Source organism: Chelonia mydas, chromosome 3 (genome assembly GCF_015237465.2).
Source record: "Chelonia mydas isolate rCheMyd1 chromosome 3, rCheMyd1.pri.v2, whole genome shotgun sequence".
Lineage (NCBI taxonomy): Eukaryota > Metazoa > Chordata > Testudines > Cheloniidae > Chelonia > Chelonia mydas.
The window spans coordinates 64,030,701-64,048,035 of record NC_057851.1 but is presented as its reverse complement, the minus strand read 5'-3'; the positions used below and the strand labels follow the sequence as shown (position 1 = coordinate 64,048,035).

Sequence of the window (17,335 nt, the reverse complement as noted above, 5' to 3'; positions counted from 1 at the left end):
CTGGGAAAATCCAGACACTCAGCTACAGCTATTTCTTCTGGGAAGGCTACTTCAGGCCCAGAAGAATGGGCATCATGTTCCAAGACAGCACTTTTTACCTGCAACTCCCAGTTAGTCAACATTTGAGCTAGACTGTGACTCCTAAGACTGCTCCCAGTAAGACATCTGACACACCACTGACAGCTGATCCACGAATACCAAAATCAACTCAGCACCGATAGCTGCGCTGGTGATGAATGCCAGCACCACTGTCTCCACACCAAGACAAGGTAGAGTAGAACAATTGACCAATATAATTCCCAGAACTGAGTTACCGCCCCTAAAAATGGGAAAAGCAGAAAGGCCTAAGAGGCATTTACTTTCAGTATCCCCCTGGAGTGGGAATGGAGTATAAATCCCTTTTGTTATAGGGGGCAAGTGACAAAGGATTGAATTCTGACCTAGTATCTGTTAGTAACAAAATCCTGCTACCCATCTGCTACCACTTTCTCAGTACCAAAGCTCGTAATATTGACACCTGAGCTGACATTTACAACAGAAGCCCTAACAGCTCCACTATGTTGTCAGAAGTCACTACTTCTCATACCAATCATACTAGAATGAGTGGGTGCCAAGAGTAAACTAGTATTGACACCACCACCTTTAGAACGCCTCTACTCCCCTCCTTCCGATCAAGATCCTTCCCCACTATCCCACCATAAAAACAGAGATCAGGGAATGGTTCCCCTGAGATGAGGGCCACTCATTTCTAAGCATCAGCTTATCCTCCATACCTCTGGCACTCGTCTAAACAGTCCAACCAACCCTACCTTTACAATCTTGTACCATGGTAATTCTGGGCTTAGTGGCATCCTCCATCAAAACTGTCTAGAAGTGGGTCTCCGTCTCACCCATTGTGCAAACAAAGGTTCGACAATTCTGCAATTTCAATACTCCTTCCTGAGACCACCCAAGTCCCCTGGCCTTAACACGGTTAGAGAGCCACATGAGGAAAAGGCAGGTTCCCAAGCTCTAGAACAGTATATGCCAATCTCTTCTCAAAGATCCCTCAGCGTAACTGCCTGATGAAGTAGTCTCCTCAGCTCCAATACCAGCTCACACATGATTTTAGACCTTTTCAGTAACAGACAACCTTGCCCAGTGAAGTCTACTCCCAAAGACAGCACCTAAAAAGCTCAACGTCTTTGTGAGAAAAGGCTTATTCCACTGACTCTCTGTAGTTGTGACTAGCAAATTAGCAAGCACTATTTGCTCAGTATAACAACCTGGGACAAAGCAACCCTTTATGAGTAACTTCAAGATACTAGTGAGAAATTTAAGGCAATAATATCTGAAGGTCAGTTAGTGGCAAAAACATGTAAGCAGCCATGGATGCTTTGGTTATGGCAATTAGATCCATGGCCACAGTAGTCACAATGAGGAAAATGTTGTGGCTACAAATGTCAGGTATCCCAAAAGGAGATACAGAATAACATTGAAGACCTGCTCTTTGAGAGAACAGACTTATTTAGCACTTGTTCTGAAGATGATTTGCATCCACTGAAGGATTCCAGAGCTGCTTGACAATCCCTTGATATTTATAGTCTGGACCTCCAGGAGAAAACCCTTCAAAATATCCACAACAGACCAGTCAGAACACCCACCATTTTCAACAACAGCCTGCTGATTACCCCCCAGGAAGAAGCCTAGGTTATGCCAAAGGAGACTACTATCATCTCCAGCACTAGCCATCCTGCTTCATCATCCAGGCATCAGGCTTGACATGCAGGAAGAGTCACAACTCAGCCAGTACATAACCACTCTTTCTCTCTCCCCCCAACCAGAACCCTTCAGATGCTGCCTTTCTTTATTTTCTCCATCTTAGACTGGAATTACTAATGACAAATGGGTACAAGAAGTCACCTCGCAAGGGTATGCTCTTCAATTCCAGTTTCTGCCCCTCCTCTTCCTTAGTGACCCTTCTCATGAAACCCCAGTTACTTAACAAGTAGTTTCCCTACTCTGGCTAGGGGCCATAAAAGGGGACGTTTTAGAATTCAAAAGAAGAGATTTTAATTCCCAGTATTTCCTCATTACACTGAAGCAAGTTTTTGTCCTGTCCTATATACAAATATATATGCTATTTCAGATTCAGGATGGTGACTTTAGCCTTCCTCCCTTCATTATAAGCTGAAGACTGGCTTGTGGCTCCTGACCTCCAAAACACGTACTTCCATATCAGAATCCTTCCACCCCACAGGAAATACTTGCAATTCACAGTAGGGTGCAACCACTAGCAATATAAAATCCTGTCATTTGGTCTCTCCACAACACCAAGAGTTTTCACAAAGTGCCTACCAGTGCTAGCAGCACATCTGGAGATAGGGTGTTCATGTCTACCCATACTTAGATGAGTGGCTAATCAAAGGCATTCCCCCATCAGGAGTTCTCCATGGCCCTAGATTCTGTCCTTCTATTCAAGGAGAAACTACAGCAAATTATCCATCACAGCTGATAATTCATAAGAGCTCTAATGATTACAAACCAACAAATTACACACCTTTTTGAGGAGAGATTTCAATCTCTCCAGACAATAGTATTCACCATCAAATTAATTCCATCTACCACATTGAGAACTTGCCTCACACTCTTAGGCCACATGACAGATTGCATTTATGTGCTGCTGCTAGCCAGACTATTGTAGGGATAGCTGAGGTTAGGGGTATTGCCTTTCAAGACATCAGATGTTCGTACATGTTGTAGTTCCCATTAAACTAGCACTCAACTTGTGGAAAGATTGTAAGAATACCTACAAAGGGGATCCCGCCTTCTCCATGTACAAAGTCACTGATCACAGATGCTTCCAGTATAGAGTGGGTGCTCACCTGGACCAATGTCAGATACACGGTCTCAGGAACAGATAAGACGTTTATATGTGGTCTCAGGACAATCAGGCTAGCTTGCAAAACTTTCCATTCAGCCTTAAAGAGTTTCACCATATTAGCCCTCATGGACAGCACACTGGCAAGGTATTTGGACAACAGTATTTGTGCAAATAAGCAAGGAGGTGCTTGTTCATTGTTTGTATGTGAAGAGGCAATCAAATTTTGGAAATGGTATCAAGTTCATGGGATAACTCCAACAGACCTTCATTTCCTGGAATTCAACAAATTAGCAGATTTTCTCACCAGACTGCTATCAATCATGCATGGTCTTTGGAGGGTTCCATTAGACTAATATTCCACCAGTGTGTTACCCCATCATGGATCTATTTGCCACAAGAGAACACAAAATGCCCAATGTTTTGCTCCGGGGTGGGAATGAGCCCACAATCCTTATAAGATACTTTTCTCATCTCTTGGACTCAAAGTCTCACACAGTCAACTTGTGTAACTCATTGCCAGGAGATGTTGTGAAGGCCAAACTATAATGGGGTTCAAAAAAAGAATTTGATAAGTTAATTAGATAAGATTAAAAAATGAGAAAATTAGTTAAGAGGATAGGTCCATCAATGGCTATTAGCCAAAATGATCAGAGATGCAACCCCATGTTCTGGATGTCTTTAGCCTCTGACTGCCAGGGAGTGGACAACAGCGGATGGATCACTCAATGATTGTCTGTTCTGTTTATTCCCTCTGAAACACCTATCATTGGGCACTAATGGAAGAGAGGATACTGGGCTAAATGGACCATTGGCCTGACCCAGTGCGGCCATTTTTATGTCTCCTGTATGAATTTCCTTCAGTCCCTCCAAAACTAGGTATTAAGAAAAATCAGGTAAGAGACAGTTATGCTGATTCTAATAGCTCCTCATCAGCCCACACAATTCTGGCTGATGGAACTTACTCAAATAACCACTCTACCTCCAATTGCACTTCCAGTTTATCCTGACAAATCACTGTCAGATTCTCCATCCTGACCTAAAATTGCTACATCTAACAGCCTGGATGTAGGCTAAGTGCTTCTGATAGACTGTTTATTGCAAGTACAAGAAAATATATTACAAAGCCATAAGACCTCCCCACAAGAACTTGCTCCGCCAAAATAAAAAATATTGTCTACTTGGGCCGTCCAATGCAACCATGACCACATTCTCGAGGCCTCTAGCACCAAGATTCTCAGCTATATTCTGCATCTGAAGATCTCTTGCCTCTTCATTATTTCTATGATATTCCACCTTGCAATTTCTACATGCCACCCTCAAGTCCAGTCATGCTCCATATTTCCCACCATTTTCTAAGTTGTTTTTTAAAAGATCAGTTTACCCTTATCTTCCAGTAAAGAGCTCCCTCCCTCTTGAGATTTTAATATCCTTCTCCCAGGTCCAAGGAGGCCCCCTTTCAACTCCTCTCTAAATGTTCTGTTTACCACCTTATTCTCAAAACAAATTTTTGGTGGCCATTACATCAACCAAACAAGTCAGTGAAAGCCAAGCCATCATAGCTCACCCCTATCTCCTTATACCGCATTTCATAAAGTGACATAGAGACCCCATCCTAAACGTACTCCCAAATTTGTTTCAGGTTTCCATTTAAGACAGTCAATCATTTCCCAATTTTTCTTCATACACCCCCACTCCTCTCTACGCAAAACAAACTCTGCACCTTAGATGTTTTAGGTCCTTGCTATACTACCTAAATAGGATAAAGGGAAAGTGTGTAAAGGGCTATCTTGTTATTGTCTTTGCCTATTAGCAGTGCACATTATCTCATCTCAAAGATTATCTAAATAGATTACCCAGTATTTCAGTCTGTTATATTGCATTCCCCTTCCTCCAAATATCAATGTTCATTCAACCAGAGTTCAGGCTGCCTCCTTTGAATGTTTCAGAAATATTCCAACCACTGAGGTCGGTTTAGCAGACATTTGAAGTAATCGCCACACCTTTGTCAAACACTTTGTCCTTGATCAGATGCCAAATTTGGGAAGGCCTTATTACAATCAGTGACAGCTAGAATTCCTTGATCTTGATAGAGCACTGCAGGCCAGTCACCTAGAGTGGGATTAACAGAAATTCTCCAATAAAAGTTGCTTGCCTTTCAGTTACTGTGGCTTTGAGATGTTATGGCTGGGTGGATTCTATGACTCTTCCTCCATCCCCACTTCCGCAGTCTCCTCCAGTTGAGATTCTGAATTAGCAAGGAAACTGAGGGATAGACTTTATGCTTGTGGTAGGAGGAGACCAAGGATGCTCAGAAACAGCCCCAATGGACCCTGCTGTTCAAAGATTCTAATCTCAATGTATGAACATCCAGAGTGGGATCCACACAAAAGCATCATGAACCGCAGTTACTGTAAGGTAAGTAACCATTCTTTTTCTGATTTGCACTTGATTCATGCTTACCAATTGTTCCTCATTATTATGTAAGTGCATGGAAATTAAATAAGTATATATGAAATCAGTGAAAACCGTGATCTCTAATTGACTAAATCTCATCCTAATGGGTCTGAGGTCACATGTAAGCTATGGTAATGGACTGTTAAGATTGCAAATTTAATGCTGATAATTTAATTGCAATTTTAACTTGGCAACATTTAGCAGACTGATAAGCAAAAATACAACATATAGTATGTGTAATGGGAGCAAGTTAACACCACATTTCTTAAATGTTTAAATTTGCAAAATTAGGTCTTAATCCTGAAAGTCACATGTGTAATTTTACTTGCATAACTAGTTTCACTAAAGTCACCCATGTTTGCAGGAACTGGTCCCAAATCTTGCACTAATATAGTATTTGCATTTTATTTCCTTTTATTTTTTAAATTAAAAAAAACAAAAACGTACTTCATTCCCCTGCTACCCAGTCATTGCACTACTTTCTTCTTCCCTTTCTTCTCATCCTCTTCCCTATTCAGAGGTGATGGGAGTCTGAAAATTGACCCTAGATGGGAAGATGTTGGGTGTGATGATTCAATGTAAGTCTCGACCATACTTTTCAGGATCAGAGCACTGCCACAACCTCCTTCCTTTGCTCCCTGACCAGCTGTTTAAGTCGAAAGCACAAGGTCCCCTCCTTAGTCAGTAGTAGAGAGTAAAGAAAGAGCCTTTGCACGGATGCAGTGAAGCCTGAATCCTGATCAGTAATAGCCTTAGGTACAAATGAAGCCTCAAGACCTATTCTTAGGGTTCTACATATTTGACTCCACCCTCTAGTGATGTTATCACATCACTCCTGGGTTGACGGACCTATTTTGAGACTTTTGAAATTTGCTGCCTTAGAATGCTCACGTGATTAAAAAAGATCTCCTTTAAACCTTTACAAAATTTGCATGGTTACAGGTCCCCAATTAAGAACCAGCCCTACCACCCAAGTATGACTCTGATGGTTCAGCAGAGTTATGGGTGGAAAAAAGTCTTGCCAAGAAAACTCAATGCAAAAAGTGTACTAATAACCATACGTATAATTGCTCTCCCCATTCATTATTAACCCAAATAATTAAACTGAAAAATTTTCTGAAAAAACAAAAACAAAACTACTTTACTATTTTCAACCTGAAAGGACAGCAAACGGTTCTTAAAAAATTTAGAAGAAAAAAAAAAAAAGAAAATTTCGCATCTGGCTGGCTTTAAGCAGTCCTATGACCTGATTTCCCCCCTCTGCCTCCCAAGCATCCAGCCAATAGGTGTTCCTTAAATACCTGTGCAAAAGGATTTACTAAAGTTGGCTCCTGGTTTACTGGTGAACAGGTAGTGCTCCTGCCTCCTAAGACATTACCCTATGGAGACACTTTAAAATACAGTTGTTTTGGGATGTCAGTATCTCATTTGCTCTTTAATTCTTGTAGAAAGCAAATTCTAGCTGTGTTCCTCTTTGCGTGATAGTGTAAGGGCTGAAACCTAGCAGAACTATTTATTTTGTTGAATGTTTGTGGAGGGCAGGATTACAGAGAGGCATGCATCACTGTCTGCAGCAATGAGAAATGGGAAGAAGTGGAGGAGAAGCAGCTTGCTGAGGTGTACATGGTCACTGTGTTCACTGTCTCTGCGTAATTGGACAAAAAAGTGTAAGAAAAACATACTGGACTTCTGAGACAGTATGGGCTATAAATACTCAGCATCTCCTCACTGCCAGCTCGGTTACATTCACAAAATCTGTTTACTTGATTTTGTGTGGCTGACAAAGATTTCACTTATTCACAAGTGGAACTAGTGAACACTTGCAAACTTTAAGGAAAGTTTCTAAATCATACTTAATATTCTAGGACTGACTCTTCTGTGTGAGCTTGAAGAAATCAAACTGTTGCCTCGCAGATGACAAATGATTAACAATCCCAGAGATTTATAGGTACACAAACACGATTCTTAATGCATTTTAACTAAGGAGGCAGTATAGACCCATGACTAAGACACTGAAGTAAAGTTAAGAACTGACTTATGTTCCTAACTCTGCTATTGGTTTGCTATGTGATGATGGACACGTGACTTCACTCTGTCCCTCAATATTCCCTTTTGTAATATGAGGATGATACTTCTTATCTTCATAAAGCACTTTGACAACTATGGCTAAAAAGCCCAATATAAGGGGCTAAATCATTTAATACATTATAATAAAACTAAGAGCACAAAAAAAACCCTTCCCACTGTGCAAGAGCAGTAGAGTTAGGGAAGGAGTAGGAAGACAGTGGGAAATAAATGCTTCTCCTGGGACTCTGAGTAGCAGATCACACCATTTGTTTTGCACGTTTCTAGTTAGACATGAAGTTTTTCTTAATAAAACACACACTTTACTAACAGCGATAGTGACATGTAATCTTTTAGCAGCAGCTCCTACAGCAATTCAATCCCACACAGGGATTTTTGCCAAACCTGAAAAAGGTCAACATACCAAATTGTGACACTTCACCTGCTGTTGAGATCAATAAAAGCTTTGGATTTTATGATAGACAGACATGCTGGAGAAATATTTAAAGCCACCTTCATCTTCAGTCACCCAGATGTTGATATTAGCAGGATTTTTCATGAATGACTTGACTTTATCACTAGATTTGAAAACATGGCTCTTATATTGCATGTGAGGGTCCTGAGTGCACTTATTAGTCTCTTACCCAAGCGTGCCCCCAAGGCAATAAAAAAGATTAAAAATAGCACCTGCTTCTTAGCCAGTCAAGGAGTGAGCAGAAGAGTCCTCTTGAAGCAGATCTTTTGCATGACAGTAATCCAACTGTTCCTGTACACATCCTAGATGAAAACTTGCTTAGGAGTTCATGTCTTTTTTGGTTTGTTTCCCCATAAGATCCTGGCTGAAGTTTACATTTGATTTATCTTCACCTAAACAATGATTTGTACCATCATATCTCTCAATTTCATGGTAACTTAGTAAGTACAGATGTGCATTCAATTAATATTAGAAAGTCTATGTCTTACTTTGCAGCTAACAGTAGTTATTAATGTGAACTAGACCTTAAAGTTTAGCCACTGTGACCTAAAAATTAATTTTCAGACTATTATTTTGCCTTAGAGACAACAGCACAAACTATGCATTCACCAGCTAATCTCCCCCCTAAAAAATATTTTTCAAGTGACCCTCATCCCCTTTTCCCTCAAGTACTTACTTTGCAAATAAGGTTTTGAGAAGCTGGAATACACTATTTGTAATATTTCCTCATTCCCCTGATTAATCAGCTTCTTCAGTTCAGTCACCATATGCACACACCACTTTAATAAGATATAGCATATACAGTTTCTAAATGCCACAGGCTAGAGATCCCTGCTGCATTAGAAATTGAGTAATGAAAACTCTATGTCAGCATTCTGCCATCAGGGATCTTCTATTTCCAGGGCTTGGGACAGCATGTTATGCAGTCGGGCTTGAAATGTCATCTAGGCTGGTCACTGACCACTTGCTGGAAAGGATCTTTTTATGCATGAGGTACAAGGGGAGTAGTTCTTGCCCCAAATCAGACCTAGTTTAAAACTGTTCTAAACTGCTGACTTTCTTCTCAATCTCTGGCTCAAGAAAATGTCAAATTTGGAAATAAAAACATTCACCCCCAGTGAAGCTAGAGGACAAAGCAGACAAGCGTGCACTAACGGGACTCCCCATACACCCATCTCTCACACGGGGATCTCTTGAGCCGAGAATCTAAATGATTCCTAACGGGAACAAAATGTAAAAAAGGGGGAAAGTATCCCAGGACACAGCAGCTGAAGCGGAGTCCATGGAGCCAGCAGCAGGCCGACAGCCGGTACAGGCTTGTTGGGCTGGCCGCGCGTGGCCCGCGGCTGCTGGCGGGTGAACGACTAAGAAAGGGAAGCGGATCGATTTTCTCGGCTCCTCCCGCAGCCCCGTTTCCACCGGGCCGCCTCGCCCGCCTGACCCCCGCGCACGCCACAGCGATATCCGCCACCGCGGCGGCTTCGCTCCCGCTGCTTCGCGCCATTGCGACGAATGCGTCCCCTGCGCCGGGCCTGTTGCCGGGCGCCGCCACGCTTCTCGCTACGGCGAGGGGAGCAGGCCGCTTCTCCCGCGCTAATCCGGTTCCCCGCCGCCGGGCTGAGCCGGCCCCCCCCGCAGCCATCTTGAGGGCAGCCCTGGCCTTGCCCCGTCTCCCGCGGTGGGGCCGGGGCGTTCGCGGCGGCGTCGCGCAGCCAACCCGACCGCGGGCCGGCAAGGCCCATCCAGCCCTTGGGGTACACAGGGGCTGGGGCCGTTCGGCTCGACGCTCATTATCGGAGCTTTGCCATCCGCCTCCAGCGAAGCTAGGTCCTAGCGCCCCGCCCCCCATCACCATGGCGCCGGCCGGCGCCCCGAGCTGCACGCACGGCACGGACGCGACGCACGCTAGTGCAATCACGTGGTGGTGGAATCACATGACAAAGAGCGGAAGCGGCGCTGCGACTGTCTCCTCCTCTCCCCAGTCTGTGGGTTCGAGGGTCTCCGCGCTGGGTGCGCCGCGCCCCTCCCCCGCTGGCGGCGATGGGGTGGGGGTGGGCGCGTGCGGCGGGTGAGAGGCTGAGGCAGCGCGCGCGGGGGCTCGAGGCGCTGCGGGAGGCCTGCCGCCAGTACCCGCTGTTCTGCTGCATCCTGCTGGGGCTCAGCGCGGCCACCCTCCTGCTGAACCGGTAACAGCCACCGCCTGGGCCCGCGTCCTTCCCGCTTCTTCCCTGCTCCCTCCCCAGCAGCCGGCGGCTGCGGCGGCGACCTAAGGGCGGCCGTTGCTGGGGACGACGCGGAAGGGTCTCGGAGGGAGGCCGGGGTCCGGGGTGGGGGAGCAGGGCAGACGCTCCCCTACTTGTTGGCCGGGGCCCGTGGGGGGTGTTTGCCTGCGGCGGGGTCGTTGACCCGGGAGGGGCGCTGGGGGCATCTCTCCTGGCCCGGCTGGGGAGGGCGGGATGGGAACTGGCTTCCCCTGTCCCACGGGCTGCGCGGACGGGAGCTCGCCCGGGAACAGTGGAAGGCGCCCCACTGGGGCAGCTGCGTGGCGCTGTCATCCCGGTTGCTGGGGCGGGGAGAGGCCGGGACGACTCAGCCCTCCCCCAGGCACGGGCTTACCTCCGTCTGCTGCCCCTGTGCGGCCCGGTGCCCGCGGTCAGGAGCAGCTGCCCTGACACAGCCCAGGCACGTTGGGAAGGAGGGAAAATGAGGGCTTAGTTCAGATGGTGTCCAGTTTATCCCCTTAACTTTAGAGAAGAGGTGGCAAACAGCGTCCTCTCCTGTTAATCCTCTTCCCTCCCAGAGGCAACGTATTAGCGGCTAGCTATTCAAGGAAAAGTTGTGGCGAGGGGCCAAACTGTGTGGGAGAAAGGGAGCCAGAAAGCGACACCCTCTATCTTTACCCTCCCATGACCCCACGCTTGCTTCACATCCCCTTCATACTCTTGTCAGCCAGCCTTCTTCTTGACCTGTGCTGTGAATAAATAACTATGGGGGTCAATATCAGTGTGTTGTTATTAGTGCTCCTGGCATGTGATTGCATAGTCTCACTCAGTTATTTTGGTCACGCTCCTTTCTGACCTCAGTCTCCAGAGTTTCCCTGCTCTATGTGCATTGCAATCCAGAATAGCAACATACCCATCCCCAAATTATTAAACATAAATTGTACATGGTATGAGCAACCGTTATTTGTAAAGAAATGAGTACAGACTTAATAAAGTCTTGGTGCTGATTCTGTGCTCTACAGGGCACACATGCATACTTTTTGCCCTGAGGCATTTTCAGTGTGAGACTTAACGCTGATAAAACTAGATTTACTGGGAGACTATGGCTGTGTTTACACTGCCACTTTACAGCACTGCAACTTTCTTGCTCCGGGGAGTGAAAAAACACCCCCTGAGTGCTGAAAAGTGGCAGTTAGACAGTGGGTTTTTTTTTTAAACTCTCCCAGCACTGGTGCCGCGACTACACAGCCACGTTAAACCGCTGCCGCAGCAGTGCTTAAGTGTTGCTAGTGAAGACATGCCCTAAGAGGAGAGTGCTAGTTTAGGTTTCTTAAAATTTAACAAAAAGTTCCTGGACAGCAAAACATTTATCAGCTACATCCAACACAGCTCTACAAGAGGTCATTATGATACTGACTAAAACCTTATGTCATCATCCATTACTAAACTCAATACTTGTTTAAAAAAAAAAAAAAAAAAAACCCACAAATGTAAACAATTCCCACAGAGCATGAAGGTAGAGGGTGCTGTGTCCCTATACAAAATTAGTATTCAGGCTCACCATCTATTGTAGTAGGGTTAAAAAGTCATATTTTAATGCTTAAAAGATACTATTAAGTAAATGTAAAATATATTTAATTTATTGGATTGTCAGTCAATATCAGAACAAGAAGAGATAAAATGTTGTCTAGTCTGAACATAGACCTGCAGGCCAATGGTGTTGTGGGGATTAGTTATATTTGTAATATGCTTTGAAATAAACAACTGTATTAGTATTGCTGTTTTATTAGTCCTGTCTGTGGATGAGTTCACCTTAGATTTACGTAACTGGCAGCTCCAATTATTGATATCACACACTTTTCATGAACACACAGAGCAGTGGTTCTCAAACTTTTTGTATTGGTGACCCGTTTCACGCAGCAAGCCTCTGAGTGCAACATCTCTCTTCTCTCAGTGGCTGACTGCGACCCCACCAGAGACTGACAGCCACAGCCCTGCCACCCAGGGGCTGACAGCTCACAACCCCCATGTAACCACTTCTTGACCTGACCTGTTGCGACTCCCAGTTTGAGAACTCCTGAGATAGAACTAGGTGTAGTATTTCAGTTAATTTCTGGTAGAGTAGTCACTAAAAGAAATACTTGTGTTCATATGTCACTGTGAAAAATTCTGCTGTCAACATACCATAAGGTATTGTCTACCTTGTCATACAGTTTTTTTTTTTTTTTCTTTTTGTTTACAAGGTATCTTCACATTTTAATGATCTTCTGGTCATTTGTTGCTGGCGTTGTCACATTCTACTGCTCATTAGGACCAGATTCTCTCTTGCCAAATATTCTTTTTACAATAAAATATAAACCCAAGGTACACTTAATTTTTCTTTGTAGTGTTTGTTTAATTTTTCTCCATTTATTTTGTAGCAATATGTACAACCAGTAATTTTAGAAAATGTTATGCTCTGTTAATGTAACAGTGGTGAATGCAGTTGATATTAACTTGTAACTTTCTGTGGTGAACAGTCTTCAGATACAAATGAAGGCTCTAATTTGGCAAATATTTGGGTTGAACCCAATGGGACTATTTACATGTGTAAAGTTAAGTAAATGTGTTTGCAGGATTAGGGCCTTATTACTTAAAGGCTTGAAATATGCAGTCGTCAGTGTGGGCAATTCAGCTGCAGCTTGTATAATGCTTTTAGAGTGTCTGCAGTAGTTGCATTTTTTTTTTTTTTTTTTAAATCCTAAACCTGCATGATGCTTGTAAAAGAGATGCATTTCCTTTGACAAAATGAATTCAGAATATATCTTACTGGCCACACTCCGCCTGCTTTACATGAATTTGAAAGTTTCAAAGAAGGAAACGTCAGTTCTAAATCACCTTTCTGCTGCATTTAGAACAATGTTTTATGTTGATAGGTTAGTTTTAATCTGTAAGTTAGTTTCTTAAATTCAGTTGCTTCCATTTGGTACTTTACTAACTTAATTATCTTTCAGAGTAACAGCCGTGTTAGTCTGTTTCACAAAAAGAAAAGGAGTACTTGTGGCACCTTAGAGACTAACCAATTTATTTGAGCATAAGCTTTCATGAGCTACAGCTCACTTGCATCCGATGAAGTTTATGCTCAAATAAATTGGTTTGGCTCTAAGGTGCCACAAGTACTCCTTTTCTTTTTCATTATCTTTGTATTCACCCCCACACACACCCCCAAAAAATCAAGCAATCTATGATATTTTGTGCAATTTAATTTTACTTTCATCACATACAGTAAAAGCAAATTCGCTAATGCAGAAATGCATTGAGAGAGAGGATTTTGAAAAACTGAGATTTGTTAAATACTTTCTCTTTCTTAGCAATTAGAACTGCAGGAGCTATTTCCCCAAGGTCACAGCTGTGCTGTATGTGGTAATGTCAAATGCAAAAGGCATAGGTAAGTTAAATATTTGGCATTTTTTATCATAACAGTTGTTACATCTTGTACTTTGGGGTGAGAGAACCTTCTATTAAATGTTGTATTATTTCTCTTGGTTTCTTACAGACCTGCATTGCTTCTGGAAAACTACCAGCCATGGTTGGATCTACAAGTGTCTTCCAAGGTTGATGCCTCTCTCTCAGAGGTAACTGTTATTTAATCTAAGGTGCCACAAGTACTCCTTTTCTTTTTGTTATTTAATTGTCAGTTAATGTTAATTATTTGACATGATTTCAGTGCATTGAAATCCAAAACAACTAAGGTTTTATCATTCAGATCCCTCCTTAAGACTCATCATTACTTTTGGACATCAGAAGTGAGTCCATCACAATTCTTGTATGTATTAAAAAATATGAAATCAAGGAGGAATAGAGAGATTATACTACCTCTGTATTTTGCAGTGGTGCAACTGCTTCTGGAATATTGTGTCCCATTTTGGTGTCCACAATTCAAACAGGATGTTGAAAAATTGGAGAGTTCAGAGAAAAGCCGTGAGGGTGATTAAAGGACTGGAAAGCATGCATCATAATGAGACCCTCAAGGAGCTCAATCTGCTTATCTTGTCAGATAGTGTGTGTGATGTTTCCCGGGTGTTATCTGGACCGGTGATCTGCTAGGTCACTCCAATCCTCGACTCGGGGAGCCAGCCTTACCCTGCTCTGCTGTAAGAACCCCCGCTCCTGGGCTGTTCATGCACAGCCTTTATAGCAGAGGTCGGCAAACTACGGCCCATGGGCCACATCTGGCCCACGGGACCCTCCTGCCCGGCCCCTGAGCTCCTGGGCTAGGAGGCTTGCCCCCAGCCCCTCCCCTGCTGTTCCACCTCCCCTGCAGCTCTGGGCAGCCAGGCAGTGCATTTGCAGAGCCGTGGCCTGACCCTGTGCTCTGGGTGGCGTAGCTGTAGCTCTGCCAGCCAGCGGTGCTCCAGACAGCGTGGTAAGGGGGCAGGGGTTCTGGGCGGGGCCAGTCAGGAAGGGGGGGGGGGTTGGATGGGGCGGCAGGGGGCAGTTGGGGTGCAGAGTCCGGGGGTGGTCAGGGGACAGGGAGCGGGGGAGTTGGATGCGGCGGAAGTCCCAGGGGTGAGAAGCAGGGGGGTCGGATAGGAGGCGGGGGCTGGGCCACGCCTGGCTGTTTGGGGAGACAAAGCCTCACCTAATCGGCCCTCCATACAATTTTGGGAAAAAAAAAAGTTTGCCCCACCCCTGCTCTATATCATGTAAGCTGCTCGCAGCTATGTGAATGAGCACTTTTGGCCAGTCGCTGCTTGGATTGTGCAACCGAATGACACTAGCCAATATCTCTGCTCCCAGACGCAACTCTAGGAGCCCCCGTCTTGCAGTGTCCAGTTATGCCCACTGGACGCTGCAAGCTTATATGAGTTTGTCAGTTTAACAAATAAATTGATATGTATCAGCTTGTTATCCCAAGGGGAGTCTCGGACATGCTTCAAACCAAACGCACTGCTTCAGGTAGAATAAACAAATTTATTAGCTGTAAAAGAGAGATTTTAAGCAATTATAAGTCAAAGCACAAGAAGTCAGATTTGGTCAAATGAAATAAAAGCAAAATGCATTCTAAGCTGATCTTAACACTTTCAGTGCCCTTACAAACTCAGGTTTCTCACCACAGGCTGGCTGGTTGCCCTTCAGCCAGGCTCTCTCCTTTTGATCAGCACTTCAGTCGCTTGGTGGTGGTGTCTGTAGATGGAGGTGGAAGAGAGAGAGCATGGCAAAAGTCTCTCCCTTTTATCATGTTCTTTCTTCCCTCTTGGCTTTGCCCCACCCCCCAGCTTCAGAGTCAGGTGAGCATTACCTCATCGTAGTGCCGAACTGACTGCGGGAAGTGGGATGATTAGCTCGAGAGTCCAGCAGATCCTTTGTTGCTGCCTAGGCCAGTGTCTTTTGTTCCTGTGAAGCTGGGCTGGGTTTGTCCCACACATGCCCTGATGAGGTATGAGCTGCCCCTCTGCTCCTGGGGAGATTTTGCCTGGGCTTGTTTTAAGCCATGAGGACACATTTTCAGCCTCATAACTATATACATGAAATTACAACCTATAATGTTACTATAACAATGCTCAGTGTACCATGAGCCGTCCGAAGACACCCAACATAGCAAACTTTGCACTGGTACCACACGATCATATTATAAGGACGAACATGGGGGTGCAGGGTGCTCTTCTGAGGTACAGTGTGTCACAGGATGAAGGTGTGACTTGATCACAGACTATAAGTACCTAGATGGGGAACAGAAATTTATTATAAAAGGGTCTTCAGTCTAACAGACAGAGGTATAATAAGAGCCAGTGGCTGGAAGTTGAAGCAAGAGAAATTGACTTGAAATAAGGCACAGATTTTTAAATGAGTGTAATTAACCACTGGAACAATTTACCAAGGGTTGTGGTGGATTCTCCATCACTGGCAGTTATAAAATCTAGATATGCTCTACTTCAAACAGGAGTTAATTCAGGGAAATCCTATGGCCTGTGTTGTACAGGAACGGGAAGTCAGACTAGATTATCATGATAGCGTCTTGGGGCCTTATCTATGAAAATGAGTATATATTTAAACTGAGGCTCCAAGGTAGGTCCAGGACTGTCATTACAATACTACCAATACTAAATAATAAAATACTGTTCTTTGTTATCCATTGTTCTTTCCAGTGTACTGTTATGCACTGTATTGTGACCTAAATTTAGATTAAGTTCTCTAAGACGGGGGCATTTGTTTATGAGAAGGAGCCAGCATATTCTTGGGTTCTTTAAAATATTAAATATTACCAATAATTAAGATGTGCCATGATTACCCGAAGAACTTATTTATTACCTATCTCCTAGAGTTATTTCCTTCCTAAATGTGAGTGCATATTTAAAAAAATAAAATATTGCACTTTCTTATGCAATAGCTGACTTTTTTACAGCATCTTGACAATGCACAGTGTGTATCTTGAGAGCAGAATGAGTTGAAGAGCTCTGATTAGCAAACCTATTAGTACTTGTAGTTCAATCCCATCAAGAGATTAACATATGTAGAACTTTTATTAAGAAGTACATCTTTTTGGAAATAAATGCAGTGAGAATATCCTGGAGGATGGTGGTGTATGGTATTCAGAGTTGCTGTTTGTATGGCAATACTACAGCATTGTGCCTTAGAGAATCATGAAACTGTATTACAGCCTTCACTACTCCAGTTAAGCTTGAAAGAAGACAGAATGGAGAAGACTTGCTGCTGGAGTGGGGCATGATTTTCCATGTTTCTATTGCAAACTCTAAGTTATAGAATGACGCTGCAACTCATGTAAATTGCATGAAATCTGTGTTCTGTTGTCCAATTCATCTTGGGCAGAGTTCAAGATGTGATATGTAATATAGTTTTAAATGTCACAAGTTGCATAAAATGAATCTGACTGAAAAATTGCTTACTTGAATTATCTACCAATAATATATTTACAGTGTAGGTTTACTTACCTCTTGATCAATGCGCTTGTGAGACGCTTTGTGGCATAAACCATGCTAATGTGTCATTGTGAAAGAGAGCTGATCAGAGATGTCTGTAGCCAGCATCACAAAAGACAGTGGTGTACCTGGTTCACAACTCCTATCATTATAAATTTATCATTAGTTCTTTGGGTTTTTTTTTAATTCTTGGTTCCATGTTGTTAAAGAAGAGACCTAAGGGATAATGTTTTACTTTCTTGGGCAGGAGGGGAGGGATGGTTCTTTCACCTGTCAGTCCAATTCATCCCTCCATCAGTTTGATTGACAAGCACCCTATAAGCTATCATATTGTCTA

The 17,335-nt window shown here is 43.7% G+C and overlaps 1 protein-coding gene and 1 long non-coding RNA gene across 8 annotated transcripts in view; one reads left to right on the top strand and one right to left on the bottom strand.

The window, feature by feature from the left end:
• Positions 1 to 7,482: 7,482 nt before the first annotated feature.
• LOC119565761 lies at positions 7,483 to 9,792 on the bottom strand. The gene is made up of 2 exons (XR_005224628.2): positions 8,533 to 9,792; positions 7,483 to 8,248 (listed from the first exon to the last, which is right to left on the bottom strand). It is a non-coding gene; the product is annotated as an uncharacterized LOC119565761 (long non-coding RNA).
• Positions 9,785 to 17,335, top strand: part of SNX14 (sorting nexin 14) — a 79,636-nt gene continuing 72,085 nt past the window's right edge. For 2 of the 7 annotated variants that reach the window (XM_037894422.2, XM_043542626.1), the window contains exons 1-4: positions 9,786 to 10,042; positions 12,322 to 12,442; positions 13,429 to 13,505; positions 13,614 to 13,692. In XM_037894422.2, the coding sequence (XP_037750350.1) occupies positions 9,897 to 10,042; positions 12,322 to 12,442; positions 13,429 to 13,505; positions 13,614 to 13,692 (423 nt within the window). In that variant the 5' untranslated portion in view covers positions 9,786 to 9,896. Of the gene's footprint in view, positions 10,043 to 12,321; positions 12,443 to 13,428; positions 13,506 to 13,613; positions 13,693 to 17,335 lie in introns of all 7 variants that reach the window. The other 5 variants (XM_043542623.1, XM_043542624.1, XM_043542625.1 and 2 more) reach the window with 3 other exon arrangements.